The sequence below is a fragment of the Euphorbia lathyris genome, chromosome 3 (assembly GCF_963576675.1).
Source record: "Euphorbia lathyris chromosome 3, ddEupLath1.1, whole genome shotgun sequence".
Taxonomy (NCBI): domain Eukaryota; kingdom Viridiplantae; phylum Streptophyta; class Magnoliopsida; order Malpighiales; family Euphorbiaceae; genus Euphorbia; species Euphorbia lathyris.
The window spans coordinates 87,809,605-87,825,668 of record NC_088912.1 but is presented as its reverse complement, the minus strand read 5'-3'; the positions used below and the strand labels follow the sequence as shown (position 1 = coordinate 87,825,668).

General features: G+C 35.4%; 1 protein-coding gene across 1 annotated transcript; it reads right to left on the bottom strand.

Annotated features, from left to right (window-relative positions):
* Positions 1-1,065: 1,065 nt before the first annotated feature.
* On the bottom strand, positions 1,066-2,617 carry LOC136221604 (protein TIFY 11d). Its single transcript, XM_066008990.1, has 5 exons — positions 2,382-2,617; positions 2,196-2,292; positions 1,967-2,100; positions 1,568-1,625; positions 1,066-1,427 (listed from the first exon to the last, which is right to left on the bottom strand). The coding sequence occupies exons 1-5, from the start codon at positions 2,515-2,517 to the stop codon at positions 1,280-1,282; spliced, it is 573 nt and encodes a 190-aa protein (XP_065865062.1). The 5' UTR covers positions 2,518-2,617; the 3' UTR covers positions 1,066-1,279.
* Between the last annotated feature and the right edge of the window lie 13,447 nt (positions 2,618-16,064).

Here is a 16,064-nt window from a genome sequence, read left to right as displayed (position 1 = left end):
TTTATACCCATAATTCAATACACATGCCACATTATCGATACATTATTATCGTAGGATCCGGAATTGTAAGGACCATCTCGACTTGAGTTCTCACTTGCCCTATTCGAAGTCATTCTCTTTTCATCCCCGAGGTATAGTGAGAGACCTGGTGCAAGCTTTTTAGAGTATGACTATTGATAAGTGCAAATTATATTTATTTATTTAGGGTGTTTATATATGTCTCAGAGCTTAATTATGACTTTTATTAGCCTTAAGTCTCATAATTTGTTCTAATAGTGTAAACTATTTTGTTTTACCCATGCATACTCTCTATTTAGAGAATGAACACTCAATTAGGCAGATTGTTCTCTATTTGGAGGAAAAGTCTCACAATAAGGTAAAAGGAATTGGAGATTAAGTCAAAAGAAGACCATCATTTTCAAGGACTTGTCATTATAACTATTAAATTAGTTTTTCTAAGTTTTTGTCTTGCCAAGCGAATTAAAACTTGCAGTTAAAATTAGTAATTTATATTTTTTTTAACCTTATGTTGCAGGTTGTTTTGTTTGTGACAGACTGTTTTATTTGTTTGTAGCATACTGCTCTATCTGTTTGTGCCAAATTATTCTGACTGTTTCAATAGACAGTTCTCAGCTCCTGATTTTTATATAGTTTTGTCTCTGCTTTAGTATTTTATCATTTTTTTTTATGTTTTTAAACTCACTTTAGGGTGTTGTACTGAAATATATTCGGAATCGTTATCAACCATTCTCAATTGGAAAATGTCTAATATAGAACTTTAAACTTTCTTTTTTCTTATATTTCTTCAAACTTAAATTTCTTTTTAAAGTCAACAAAACTTTAAAATCTTTTGTGGCAATTTAAATTTAAATTTAAATTTCAATATACATATATTTATAAAAATAAGTAAAGTTGTTTATAAAATATTTTTTATTTTTATTTAATTTCTTTTATTAATATTAGATATACTTTATATATTAATTTATTGATGGAGTTCATATTAACAAGTAAAAATAGTAAAAATAGTAAAACAGTAAACGAAAACAATAAATAACAAACAATAAATAGTGAATAAATATATTTTTTTATTAAAGAATGCTTTGAATTAACACCGAATAATTCAAAACTATCTTGAGGAAATATGAATTCAACTGTGACAAATTTACAAAATCAATAACCTAGCTAACAAGAATAGTTAGGAAGCTATTGATTAAATAATAATTATCCTAATTAAGATGAATTGGATTAATTAAAATAATATAAAATAAAATAAAATCCTCTATAACTTAAGCTCAAGCTGTCTTGATGATAACTTGGCTTCTTCTAAGTCAATCCAGGGACAACTTTCCTCACCCTTTCCAGCTCTTGATCGGCTGCGGCTCCGGCTGCCGCTGCCCTGTATTAGGTATGGTGCTCTTGCTGTCACCCTGAAATAATTTAAAAATTAATATTTTTTACAAAGAAATTAATTAATATGATAAATAAATAAATTCCGGGCTAATTTGTTTTGGTGTGTTTGTTTGTTTTTTCCTTCCTTTTCCTACCAAAAAATAAATAAATTAATTACCTGTCTCTTCTCTTCTCAAAGAAACGTTGAAGCGAAGCTCTTCTAGCAATTGGTAAATCTGTAATTAAGGACAAATTATAATTTAATTAGTTAAAATGTCATTAATTAATTAATTAATTAATTTTATGCTTAACTATAATTAGAAAATAATACTCTATCCGTTTCATATTACATGTCTTTTTAGAGAGTCTTTTTAGAGAGTTGTATAAAAATTAAGGGTATTGGAAAAAAAACGTTGCCTTTTAGTTATTGATTCCAATATTTATTTATTTTATCATAAGTCCATTATTTTAATTAATTTCCATAAACTCACATTTTATAACAAGAAAAAAATGACTTAACGTGTACTGATCGTATAAAATGACATGTAATATGATTTACTAGTTAGTAATTAATTACCTAAAAAGTTGAGTTCTTGTGCTGGAGCAGTGTTAGCAAAAGCCATTATCTCCTTGGCCTTCTCTGCCGGAATATCATCAAACACGATCACTTTTCCGGCGTAAAATATGGTCATCTGAGGAGGAGTTGTTTTCCTGATATAATATATAGTATTTAATTAGCGTTACTATAATAAGCTTTGGGGGCTTTTAAGTAATTTCACTCTATAAAAAGATGGAACTGTACACACCTCAAATCATCGGCCACAAACTGAGGAAATAAATCCATGGATTTTGAATTGTCCGTGTTTGGCAACAGATTTAATGTTGTTCTGGGTGCTTCTTGACCTGAATTAATATCATATTATATACTAGTTAATTCTAGATCAGAATAATTAATTAATTAATTAATAAGAAGAAATTAGATAAATAAAAACCTGTAGGTTCGAGCTTTCTGCTAATATCACAAAGGTTGCTGCCTCTTTCCTTCAAATACTGGCTCAAAAGATTGCAAGTCTGAGCGAAGTTCGATGATTTCTCCGGCGAAGCCTTGCCGGAAAGTCTGTTTGCCATGTGGAATAACAATGTGTTTTGTTGGATGTGAATGTTATGTTGGTTAAGGGTAGGACATGGGGATGGAGGAGAATTTATATGAGGAGTTTAGTTGAAGAGGTTCGTTGAACCTGGTTAGGGTGATGAGCTGTACATGTTTTATTTATTTAAAATGAAGCACGTTTTTTTAATTGCATGTTCTAAAATCTAAATAAAGAAAAGTACAAGAGACTCTTTCAACTTAGAAAGGAAATTGCTCACTCATTGCGTATAATTACAGTATTGCCATTCCACTCATTTTATTCATGCATTTCTACGAACATTCGATTTATTTATTTATTTATAAATATATGTGTATTACGATTTAGTCCCGTTACTATTTACATGTTCTTTATTAATAGATTTCTTGTATTTTAGGCAAGTAGATTAGAGTTCTTGTATTTTAGGAAAGTAGTTTTTAATCTTGAGGTTATAGATGGTAGTATATTTATATGCTTAATAGTGTGAATAAACATAATAGAAATTTGCAATACGCATATTGTGATCTCAGTAAATAAATAAAATAGTAGAACCTCTTATAATATGATATTGTTTGGTAAATAGTTGTTAGCTAATAGATGATTATCTTGTTGGTTACCTGATTTAATTAACTGATTGGGTAAACTTGTTTGGTAAAACTTAGTTGATTTTTAATAATCGCTTGTATAAATGACAAAGACATAGTAAAGTCTTTATTTGGAGTTAAAAGATAGTAAATAGGGATAAAAATGACCTTCAAAATTAGATTTTTGGACCCAATAAGATCTTTCAAACATTTCTCACCACTATTAGAGGTTTGACTGGTCAAAACCTCTAAAGTGGCTCAAACCTCTAATTTTATCTCAAAAAAACTCTTTCAAACATCTTTCCATCAAACACCATTATTAGAGGTTTGACTAGTCAAAACCTCTAAAGTGATCCAAACCTCTAATTTTATTCCAAAAAACTCTTTATCAAATAAAATCTATATGTAAGTCTGTATTACACATATCAAAATATATATGAAAAGTTTTCCGTTTGAGATCTACATTAATCATAGCGATAGAAAAATTCCCTGACCCATAAAAGTTGATATTCAATTTGCGCATTTAATTTAGGCCATGTGGTCAAAATATATCACTATACAATATATGTGCATGAAATGAAGGTCTATATAGGCGGTGTCAAACAAAATTTTAATTTAATTTTTAATCATTTTTCAATATTAATTAAGATGCTATTTACTAAAACCATAAATTGACTCTTTCAAAAAAAAAAAAAAAAAACCATAAACTGACTCAATAGAAAAAAAGCATAAATCGCCCATTATCTCAAATTAGTAGTAGTTTATAAATCTGATCAATTCATTTTTTTTAACTCAATTAATTAAATACATTGTGTATATATCGCACTCAATCCATTAAATAGAATATTTGTAACCAAAAATATTAAATAGAATATTAACTTAAGAAAAATGATTGATATTAGAAAATAAAAATAAATAATAAGTTTTGTTTGGAAGATAATAATAAGTTTACTTGCCCTCAATGAGGTTTTTGCCTGCGGGGCCGCTAGGGTTCTAGTGTTCTAGTGTTCTGCTAGGTTTTTTTGGCCAATTTTGGTATATTGATTAATGTAGTTCTCGTGTGGTCGTCTTTTCTTCTATTGCTCAGTCCCTTTGAAAGTTCCAATGACTGATATTGATGATGGCCTCCTGAGCAAGCTGAAACTCACCGAAGAGGAGCAAACTGTTTTGGAGATATCAACGACGTCTGTTACTTCTGATACAAATCACTTGTGTCTGACACGGAAATTAATCTCAACAAAACCTTTCATTTTGAAGGCCATGTCTAATGCTTTCAACAATATTTGAAAGACAAACAAGGGTTTTTGATTTAGTAACTGTGACGACAATGTGTTTATGATTGACTTCCAATCCGTGCGTGACAAAGAACGGGTCTGGAATGATTCTCCATGGCACTATGACAGGAACTTGGCGATCCTTAGAAAAATTGAAGGAGTGGAGCTGTTATCTAATTTAGATTTTACCCATTGATGCTTCTGGGTCCGTATATACAATGTCCCACTCTCTTGCTGGTCGGATTGGGGAAGTTTTACCCACTGATGAAAATAACTTGAAAAACTGGGCACCCTTCCTTCGTGTTCATGTTAGTGTGGATATCACACGACCGCTAACCCGTGGGGTTAAGTTTCGAATTGAAGGTGGAAGGGATCAATGAATTAGTTTTTGGTATGAAAAACTGCCGAATTTTTGCTATGATTGCGAGATTATCAGTCATGTCCACGAGGATTGTGAGGCTGTGATAGTTGAGAGGGAGGTCGAGTTCTGGCATTATGATCCATTGCTTTGTGTGAATCCATCAAAGCTGCGATAAGTTGAATGCGGCATTAAAGCCACAAAGGAGGTAAGTCGGAAGGATAGTAGCGACTACTCGGGATCGACTATCAGACGTGGTCTCTTTCAAGATGACCATCGGGGTGCATCAACCGAGGGTTCCGATTCATTTAGTTGTGGTTCGGATACGGGAAAGGTATGGACTAACGTGGGAATTGTAGCAATGATGACTGACAAAGTTCCTGAAGTGGAGGTTGCATAATTTTCAAAAAACTTTGATTGTTAATGAGGCAGACTCTTCCCCGATGGAGTTACCAGTCGTGAGTAGACCGAAGTTACGAAGGGTAAAAACTTGGACAACTACTCGGGGAAATATTGATATCTCAGCCGACCATCATGCCGATTTTTGTAAACAGAAACGTCTTTTCTCTGACATGGAGGGGGTCAAATCTGAATTAGGTGGAGACAAACATAGAAGATTTATTGATAACTGTGACTAGAAGGTGGAGGCCTACGATGTGCCCCACCCTATGTTATGAAAATATTAAGCTGGAACATCCAAGATTTGGGCAATGCATGGACGTTCCGAGCCCTTAAGAATATACTGAGGGTAAATTGTCCGGATGTGTTCTTTCTTATGGAAACAAGGAAGCGAAAGAACGACAACATGTCTTTTCAGAATTCTATTACTGCTTATAATATTTTCTTTTTTAACGTTATTGGGGAGAGTGGGGGTTTGATTATGAGTTGGAAAAAAGATCCAGATCCAACAATTTGCAGATTCTCTCAACACTGTATTTACTTCCTAGTTAAACCTGGTGCATCTACCAGCTGGCGGTGTTTTGGTATATATGGTCGGTCGGAAACTCAAATGAAGAAACACACTTGGGACCTTATTACTTATATTGGGACCCTTGACCCATACCTGCTTCTGGTCTTTGGAGATTTCAATGAAATATTGTGGAGTTTGGAGAAGCAAAGAGGTCGAGTAAGAGATAATATATCAATGACAGAATTCTGGGAGTGTTTAGAGGTGTGTAATCGTCTTGATTTTGACCATGTTGAGCCTACTTTTACCTGGTATAATCGTCGGTCTGGTGACGATGCTGTGTTGGAGATTCTTGATCGGTTCTTGGCTACTTCTGTGTGGCATCTTTTTTTTTATCTTCAACTGTGAGTGTCCTGCCACGCATGTGCTCGGATCACAACCCACTACTTTTGAGCACTGAAATTCAACAAACTAGCACAGTTAAAAATACTTATCAGTTTCGGTTTGAGAATATGTGGATTAGGGATGCTGACTGTCGCAAGGTAATTGAAGAAGAATGAAGTTCGCCAGCTAACGCTAACCGGTCTATCTGTGACCTTCAGATGGCTGTACGAGGAAGTTAGTTGGGTGGAATCGAACAGATTTCAGTTCTATCGGGGCTCAAGTTAAATCATTGACTAACCGCTTGGACGCTTTACAAAGGTAGGCTGATCTGTCAAAGCGGGTTATGTAGGGGTGTGCATCGGTTCGGTTTAAACCGCATAACGAACCGAACCGAATGAGTTTGGCTTTTTAACAATTCAGTTCGGCATCGGTTTTAATTTTAAGTGTATTTCGGTATTCAGTTCAGTTTGACAAAAAATGTAAAAAAATCAAACCACACAGAATTACACATATTTTACATTTATATATATACACACAAATATATTTGATTATACAAGTTTAATTTTTTTTTAATTATTGTTGAGATAATAACCCAATATAGATATATTTTGGAAATATTTCAATTTTTGTTGTTGTTGAGGTAAATTTAATGAGAAAATATAGTAATTTTTATTTGTTATTTGTTATTTTTAACTTAATTCGGTTTGTTCGGTTTAAACCGAATAGAACTGCATATTTCGGTTCAATTTTACCTATTATTCGGTTCGATGTCGGTGTGAATTATTTTGATCATTTCGGTATTCGGTTCAGTTTTGTACCGATGCACACCTCTAGGGTTATGGAAGCTGATTTAGGTAGGAAATTAAGTAGCTTTCTCGAAAAGGAAGAGGTAATGTGGCAGCAACGTGCACAAACTGATTGATTAAAATTTGGGGACCAACACACTGCATATTTTCATGCAAAGCCTATGCTAGGAACCACAACAATGCTATTCAGTGGATAAAAAATATGCAGGGGTCGTGGGCGTACATAGCGGTAGTTAGTGCAGGCTATTTTGAGAAAGGTTTTACATCATCGTGTCCGGTGGGGGGGGGGGGGGGGGAGGGGATTTGTTCAAGTGGTGGATTCTGCCCTTTCTAGTGACTAACAACAGTTACTAAATGCCCCGTTTACTTGAGAGGATGTGGTCGCGACAATGAAGCAGATTAACCCGTCCAAAGCTCCGGGCTTAGATGATATGTCTTTTTGCTTTTATCAAACTTTCTAGGATATTGTGGTAATGATGTGACACATGTTGTGCTTAATTGTTTGAATCTTGGAATTATGCCCGAGTCGTTGAATCATACGATGATCGCTTTAATTCCTAAGATTAAGAACTTGAGGACTGTGAAAGATTTTCACCCAATTTCTCTTTATAATATGCTCTATAAGCTAATTTCAAAGACTCTGGCTAATCGGCTGAAAATAGGCGTTACTAAGTATTATTAATGGGTCTCAGTCTGCTTTTGTCTCATAACTGATAATGTCATCATTGCCTTTGAAGCGTTTCATAGTATGAAGGGTCGGCTAAAGAGGAGGAAAGATAATTTTGCCCTAAAACTAGACATGAGTAAAACTTAAAAATTTATCGTTAAGAGATTATTATGTTCGAGACTCATTAGAAGCCCTTTAGCTGGATCATTTCCTAATTAAAGTTTGTCACCTACACCAAGGACTTGAATACAAAATTACTAATTTAAGTGATTTAAACCTCTTAATCATTCAAGTCAATTTTAATTGATATATTAATCTCTATTATGGGTTTGTGCATTTCCTCCCTATTATTGGCCTTCGGTGTGGAATTTTTTTATACTAACCAGGAAATATCTTTAATATATGCAATACACAAGAGAATCTCCATCATGTAATTGCTTAAAATTTGCGTAGTACACACTCCAGACAAATCCGTAGAATTACAATCTCACTTTTAAATATATTTTATTTTGAAATTCTTTTGCGATTAACACCATTTTTTATTTATGAAACCAAATTAATATTTTAATATAAAATATTTGTTATTAACAAATTAAAAACTAAGAAATGGGACTGATACATAACATTTTATTTACAAAATTTTCTTTCCCTTCTAGCTAAATAATCAAGTTTGCTAAATTTACGACCACTAAAATATAAATTTTAATGTCACCTAAGATTCAACAACCTCGTGGTAATTGAATATGCATAGGGATGAAGATGCTCTAACAATTTACAATGTACTAACATTAAAGTTAAAATCAAAGAAAATTTGTTTAAAACATTATGATAATTTGGAAATGAACTTGTAGCTATAATTTATAGTAACATGAACTTGCTGATATCATTATTTCGTTAATTTTTTAAATGTAATTTCTTTGATTTGGATTTTAATAATAGCGTAATATAAATTTTAAGGACTTTTATTTCAGAGAAATGAAATTTAGATATCATAATATTAGTAGTGTACTAACATCATAATTTAGCGGCCTTAAAATGTTTTTTTCTTACTACTTTTTATCCATTTTTTAAATTTTGTTTTAGATAAATTTAATAAATTAAACTCAATTATTTTTTGAATGAAAGAATAATATTATAAAGAATCAATCAAATGCCAATAGGCTTACAATAGATGGAGGGATCGAAGTTGTTATGATAGTAGATCGAGAAAATAGTCCTAGTCTAGCCGCTTCATCCGCTACGCGGTTTGCCTCTCTACGTGTGAATCGGAATCCACAGCGGGGAATAGAATTTGCAATCGTGCGACAGTCCGCAAGCACTAGCCCAAGACTCGAAAAATCCTCTTCTGATTCACCACATAACGCATTAATCACTGTTTGCGCATCTCCCTCTAAACATACTGCTATGTCTCCCCGTTCCTTTACCCAACTCAGAGCCTCACGCCAGGAAATTGCCTCCGCCAGAGTAGGATGTAGATTGCCCATCAGAGCTCTGTACCGGATAGCTACAATCGTTCCTTCCTGATCCCGGATAACTGCACCTAAACCCACTCGATCACCCATCTGAGGGATCGCTGTGTCGAAATTGATTTTTAGTCCTTCTATCGGTGCGATCCACCTCGTGTTCTGCTGATTAACGTTAGTCAATGTCTCAGTGCTAGTGAACTTTTGTGCCTTATACCAACATGTCCACAATTCCTCAGCTCTTGCCGCCATCATATCCGGTGAAGTTATCTTCCGATTCCAAACTTTTTGATTTCTGCTAAACCAAATATACCACATCAATGTCGCACACATCCCTGTCGTCTCCGGCGTATTATTTAGCAGTATATCAGCCCACCAAGAACCAAAATCTCTCGACCCTGGAATCTGTATATGTGATACCTTCGAACTCCGTTATGCCGAAGCCGCAATAGGACAGCTTACCAAGATATGTGATATCGACTCATCGGATACAAGACATAGCGGACATTGGACATTGAACTCAACTCGTCGGGCTTGGATTGAGACTCTAGTAGGGATTATATTCCATGCTACTCGCCACATGAAATTTTTTACTGTCGGAGAGCAAGCCATACGCCACAACTTATTCCACGGTGCATTACACACGGCCTCGGTTGGCTTTGGAAAAACCTCCGTAAGTGCATAATAAACTGACTTAACACTGTATATTCCTTTCCTTTCTCTTTGCCAGCATAGCTAGTCTTCTCTGTCACTGAGGGATATCGGGATTTGCAATATACAATTCCTAACGTCCAAAGAGAAAACCGCATCAAGTCTCTCAATATTCCATTCCCTGTTTTCGATGAAATGTTCCACCATCCATTCTATATCTGCCGGAGCCTGCGGTAATGGGGGAATTCCCATTTCTGTTGGTTACCATCTGTCATGCCATACTCGCATTGTTCGTCCGTTACCAATACGCAGAAATGTTTCTTTTTTTATCAACTGCTGAGCCTGAAGAACGCTTGCCCATATCGTGCTTGGGTTCGACCCCATTGTTGGGGATTAGTCATCGAAAATTAACCGAGTGCAGTGGAAAACTACGGTTAGATTTTCTATAATCCAGTTAAGATCGTGTCAGACTGCCACAGAGTGAACTTCAAAACGAAATTAAAACAAAGATCGGGTGATGTCTCTTCTAGAGATGGCTGTAGGAATCCACAAGTCGAGTGAATCTCCTTAATAACGTGCACCAACCGTATAGGATCTGAACCGGTGCTAGCCGTAATCGATTCAGAATGATCTGAGCATGAAGAACTTTGTGCAGGGACTAAGGGGCCGAAATTTCCAAGGAGGAGGCAAGTCATAATTAGCTTACTAAACCTAATGAATAAATACCTGTATCAATTAGGTTTAGGTTAAGTGGCTAATATCAAATTAGTCCCTCCTTAGTCCCTAACCATAAATATAACCCTACAGATTATATTTAATTCAATTAGGCCCAAATAGGCCCAATTTAATTGCCCCACTTATATATATTTATGGCCCTATAGAATTTAATTGCATTATGGTTCAATTAATAATTTATCCTATGCAACCTAATTAATCAATTGATTAATTAATTACATTTGGAAACTTGATTTGGGGGATTTATTCTGGTCTCAGTTTAGCTATAAATCTGGGGTTGAAAAGCTGATCGTAGAATCTAACAATATGGAAGCTATCAGAATGATCTCTGATATTAATGCTACTTGTTTAAATAGCAAGAACTTAATCAAAGGGATTAGAAGGTTATGTTCTTCCTTTGAGACCATCGGTTTTTGCCATATTTTCAGGGAGCAGAACAGGGTGGCGGACCGTCTTGCAGCAGAGGCCACATGAGGATTTTGGGAGTTTCTACCTTCTCTTCTCCTCCTAACTTCCTTTCTTCTCTTCTGATGGATGATATGGTGGGGGTCAGTTTTTCTAAACTGATCCCGGGCTAAGTTCTTTGTTTTGTTGTGGCTTGTTTTTTATTTCCTTTCCTACCAAAAAAAAAACCATAACCAATTAAATATCAAATTGATTAACTTGTTAAATAACAAATAATCAATTTATCCCTTTATTAATTAATTAACATATTTTATTCTGATTAAATACATAACATGCATTTAAGATTATACTATTATTCAATTCCACGAGTTGTGTGTGCACGATTCTTAGGGTTCGTCCTCAACCAGACATGGGCCTAAAGCCCAATGACCATAAGTGGGTTCTAGCAAACCATTAAGGCCCCTGGATGATACGAATTACTTCAGCCGTCTATAGAAGACACATGAAACCTAGTAGATGATCTCTCAGTATCTCTTACCATTTGCATATCCATATTATAAACCAGAGACATGGTGACTGTCATTCTCTATACGATTTATTATATTTCTTGATCTAAAGTGAACTGATGAATCAGATAAGTGAACTACTTATCAGGGTGTGGCCACACACTTCTTCAGTTCCACTTCTCAAGTGGTCGGTGATATCGGCTACCGTTAGGTGAGTGGTAATCCCATCACTTCATCTATCCGCAACAATGTGTTCAACGATCCACCCAACATATCCATATTTGGCATCCTGTTACGGACCTGTTAGGCGCATATCAAAGTGAACCGCATCCCACGTCATTTACTATAATGAAATAGGTCTGGAGATAATAGAGTTCTACACTTAGAAAAATTAATGACATGTTCACCATGAATCTTTCTAGACCGGATCGGTCCAGTCCCACATTGAGCTACATCAATGCGTACCTGTATCCATATCTGACTATACAAGTGTTGTAGTAGTGCTCCCTACACAACTATACAGATACTAGATGCATAGACCTTTAGTTATATTCGTTCCCACGAATAGAACAGGTCTCAGATGTTTTATGATTATCAATCAACGGATACTCCATGCATGTTTCATAGCACAAGATATAAACATTATGAATTATCGCCTTTATTCATATAACACATATACAATGTATTCAAACAATATACAAAATGTTTGATACATATTGCAGGATCAATGTCTACGAACTAGGGCACACCAACACCCATAACAGCCTCGCGGAAATCAGTACGGGGGACATATCTGGCTTTATAAAGACGACTTAGTAAGGATGAAGGATTTGATAGAAAATTCCAGCACTATTTACCAAGAAAAGCCACATTAAACTCGTGAAACCGACGAAAATTCATCCCGCCCCATTCCCGTTTCAAAAACAAATACTTCCATGCCTTCCACTTTATTCCTCTTCCCCAGCAGTATGCATTTAACAGGGTTTCTAATTTAGTACATATAGATTTTAGGAGTAAAAAAACCTGAAATCATACGACGGAATAGCTTGAGCCACCGCTTTAATTAGAACTTCTTTGCCCCCTTGAGATAAGCGTTTTGCGTTCCACCTCCGGATCCTTTTTTGAAGCCGATCAACAATATACTCAAAAGCGGATGAACGATTTCTACCAACAGCGGTCGGCAGCCCAAGGTAGTAATCTTTGCTGTCCATTTGCTGAACCTGCATGAAATTTGCTAGATATTCCCGCCTCTCCTGCGGAACCAGTGAACTGAAGGTAATTTTTGACTTCGTAAAATTTATCTTTTGGCCTGATGCTGCTTCGTATTTAGTAAATATCTCTTTAACTTTTATGCATTCTTGGATAGAGGCTTTGAAGAAGAAATAACTGTCATCTGCAAACAGTAAGTGGGAAACCGTTGGCGCACCACGACTGATCCGACACCCATGGATCATCCCATTTTCTTCGGTTTGATGCATTAATGCCGTTAGTCCTTCCGTGCAAAGGATAAATAGATAGGGGGAGAGAGGATCCTCCTGTCTAAGCCCTCAAGACGGTTGAAAGACTGGGAACTCGACATTCTTATTCTTAATATGATATTCAACAGAAGAGACACTGCTCATAACAAGGTTAATGAACTGATCAGGAAAGCACATACGTTCCAGAATAGCTTTGAGATATGCTCATTCCACCCTATCATAAGCTTTTGACATATCAACTTTAAGCGCTGCATACCCTTGCCTGCCTCCCCTCCCCAATCTAAGGGCGTACCCAACCTCATAGGCGATCATGACATTGTCCGTAATGGACCTTTTTGGAACAAACGCACTCTGAGAGACTGAGATAAGTGAGTTGAGGATCTTCTTTAGTCTATTAGCAATAGCCTTCATCATTATTTTAGCTAGGACGTTGCACAAAGCAATCGGCCGTAGATCTGTCGTTTCAACCGGCAGGTTCTTCTTCGGAATTAAAACCAAATTTGTTCTGTTCATGATTTTCGGGATTTGTTCAGAATTAAACTCAATTAACCCATAAGTAAAAGATGAATATTTTAATTTTAGTTTTACCATACAGTACTTTAGCTACATATATTGATATTCAACAAAAATAATAGGACACGTTGAGTTCATTTAATTTGACATATAGTTTCATTATAGGAAAATAAAGTGGGTGTGACAATTAGTTAGACTATGATATTTTATTAGGTAGTCAATATTTATCACGTGGTTCTGTGTAAATCAAAACCATGTTTGATTTTGATTCTTAGTCCTTTTAATATATTAAAAAATAATTCATCAAAAGCTTAATGTATTTTACCTTTAATTTATCCACAACTTCACATTGATGTTTAACTAATTAATACTAATAAATAATAAGGAAGTTACCAATTTAACCTTGTCGGCTTTTTTCAAGATGAAATAGTATATGCTCTCCCAATGACCAACATGTAAATTCATTAAGATTAGAATATTTGTTTTCCGATATGGTTTTTGTCCAAACTATAACCACTTTGATTTCAATTCGATAGAAAATTCATATTCTAGAAGACTTTGTTTTGTGCATTTTGGCTTAATAACATCATTTTTTCTTAAATTTGTTAAAAAAATTTGATTCGTCTTTTGAGTTTTCAAAATATCTTAAAAGTTCTATCAATTTATATAAAATGTTCAGTTAATTCTATAAATTAATTTAAATAAAATATAATAAATTAATCAATATATTGTAAAAAAAAGTAACCTATAGAAATATAAAATATTAGTCTGACCCAAACATGCTCGATTAATATTAATTACTAAATTTATATATTAAATATTTACTGTTAAATATGATTTTTTTTAAAAGATATGAATTTTAATTTTTATTATCATGAATAATGTATATTTTATTTTAAGTGGTCTTATTCAAACTAAATTTTGGGTTTTATTTTTAAGCCTAAATATTTTTTTTTTTGGATAAAAACGAAAACTTATATTAATGAGGCTTGAATATCCTCTTGAATTACACTTATTAGCCAAACCGGCTTATCAAAAAAAGAATAACAACTAGTATTGGAAGGAGCGTGTCTCGCTACTTTATGCGCCGCTCTGTTCGCTAGTCGAGGAATAAAAGACACAGTAAACATTTTGTCCTTCAATAGTTCTTTGCAATCTTCTAAGATATCACTGAATACGGATAGATCCCTTTCTTCTCTCTGGATACCATCAACAACTACCTTCGCATCCAACTCAAACTGAACCCACTCGAGTTCCATTTCAATTGCCCACAGCAGTCCTGCCCGTAAGGCTAAAGCTTCTACAATTTTTGCCTCGTGGATTCCTTTGATAACTCCATTTGCTCCAGCCATAAATTCACCTGTATCTGATCGAAGAACTGCTCCCCATCCACAGCAATCCATTTCTTTAAATACAGCTCCGTCCAGATTACACTTTAAGCTTCCCTCCACCGGCCTTCGCCAATTAATTCCGTGAACAGCCACTCGTTCCCGATTGTTTATACTTTCCTCAGCCAAAATTAAATCACCCTGCGCTAACCAACTAACTCGCCTCCCCCTACCTGCATTTCCTGAACTTGCTGCATTTTCAAATATTAAATCCCCATCTGCAACTCTACCTCCATTCACGCCAATCCCCCTTCCTACACTCCCCACCCCTGCACTTTCTACATTGTGTGCACTTTCATTTATTAATTCCTCACCTACTCTCCTTCCTCCATTTGCGTCCATCCCCACCACCCCAATCCTCATCTCCCCAATCCCCATCCCTACATTCCCCTCACCTGCTTCATTATTTCTACCATCCCGCCCCTGCTCTTCCACCCCTTCATTCCCATTTTCTACTTCTATTCTCTCTTCTCCCCTGTCATTCCTTCCTTCCCTTATCACTAGTCCCCTTCTTCCCCTTACCGATTCCGCAGCCCGTACCTCCCTTCTCCTCCCTTCTAGAACCATCGGTTCCCTGCTCCTGTTTTGGACAGCAGCTACTGCTAGCCACTGATGTACCTGCTGTTCCTCCTCCACTTTCCTTACCCTTCCTTCCCTCCACTCCTCCACAAACCTTCTAACTCCCTGTACTTGAATATTGGCCGGCTTCACTTCTGTTTGCCATAAAATTGCATTTCTGTGTTGCCAAATCGAGTATAGTACACAGACAACCTTCTGCAGAAATTGATCTTCCTCTTCCGCACACTTCACATTCAACCAATCCACGACGTCATCATATTCTCCCTCCGGTGGACTTAAACCCACCTCTTGCCAACAACTTCTTGCATATGTACACATGCAGAATAAATGCCACTCATACTCCAGATCTGTTACACAAATTAAACAATTGCTCGGGATTGGCATATGACGGGCCCTTAGCGTTGATCTCATTGGTAAGCATTTGGAGCATAACTTCCACACAAACAATTTAATCTTAGGTGGGATTTCAAGCTCCCACAATTTACTCCATTCCAATATTGGATTTGACTCGACTTCGACTGAGCATTGGATCCGACCCGTGAACATGTCTAAAATTTCATCCAATAAACATGGATAAATTATACTCATAGCCCTTTAATTTAGGCTTTACTTTCTTTACGACTTTTTACTTACCTTTAAAACCAGACATAAAAAGTTTTGATTTTTACCATTTACTGATATAAAGTTTCTTATGAAATTAAACGATCTCCAAATGACAGCTGACGACTTTAAAATGAAAAAGTTCAAAAACTAAAATTGTTTAGGATCACATTTTCATTGGAACCACATTCGATTTTATTTCTTAAAATTTCATTTCTACGATATATTCTACAACACTCTAAGAATATCT

What these genes read in the sequence shown, in the direction of transcription:
- LOC136221604 (XM_066008990.1), bottom strand. Translation starts at nt 2,517, where the DNA reads ATGGCAAACAGACTTTCCGGCAAGGCTTCGCCGGAGAAATCATCGAAC. An exon ending in CAGAAAGCTCGAACCTACAG is followed by an intron (nt 2,293 to 2,381) that starts GTTTTTATTTAT and finishes ATATTAATTCAG; the next exon opens with GTCAAGAAGCACCCAGAACA. An exon ending in TTTGAGAAGAGAAGAGACAG is followed by an intron (nt 1,428 to 1,567) that starts GTAATTAATTTA and finishes AAATTATTTCAG; the next exon opens with GGTGACAGCAAGAGCACCAT.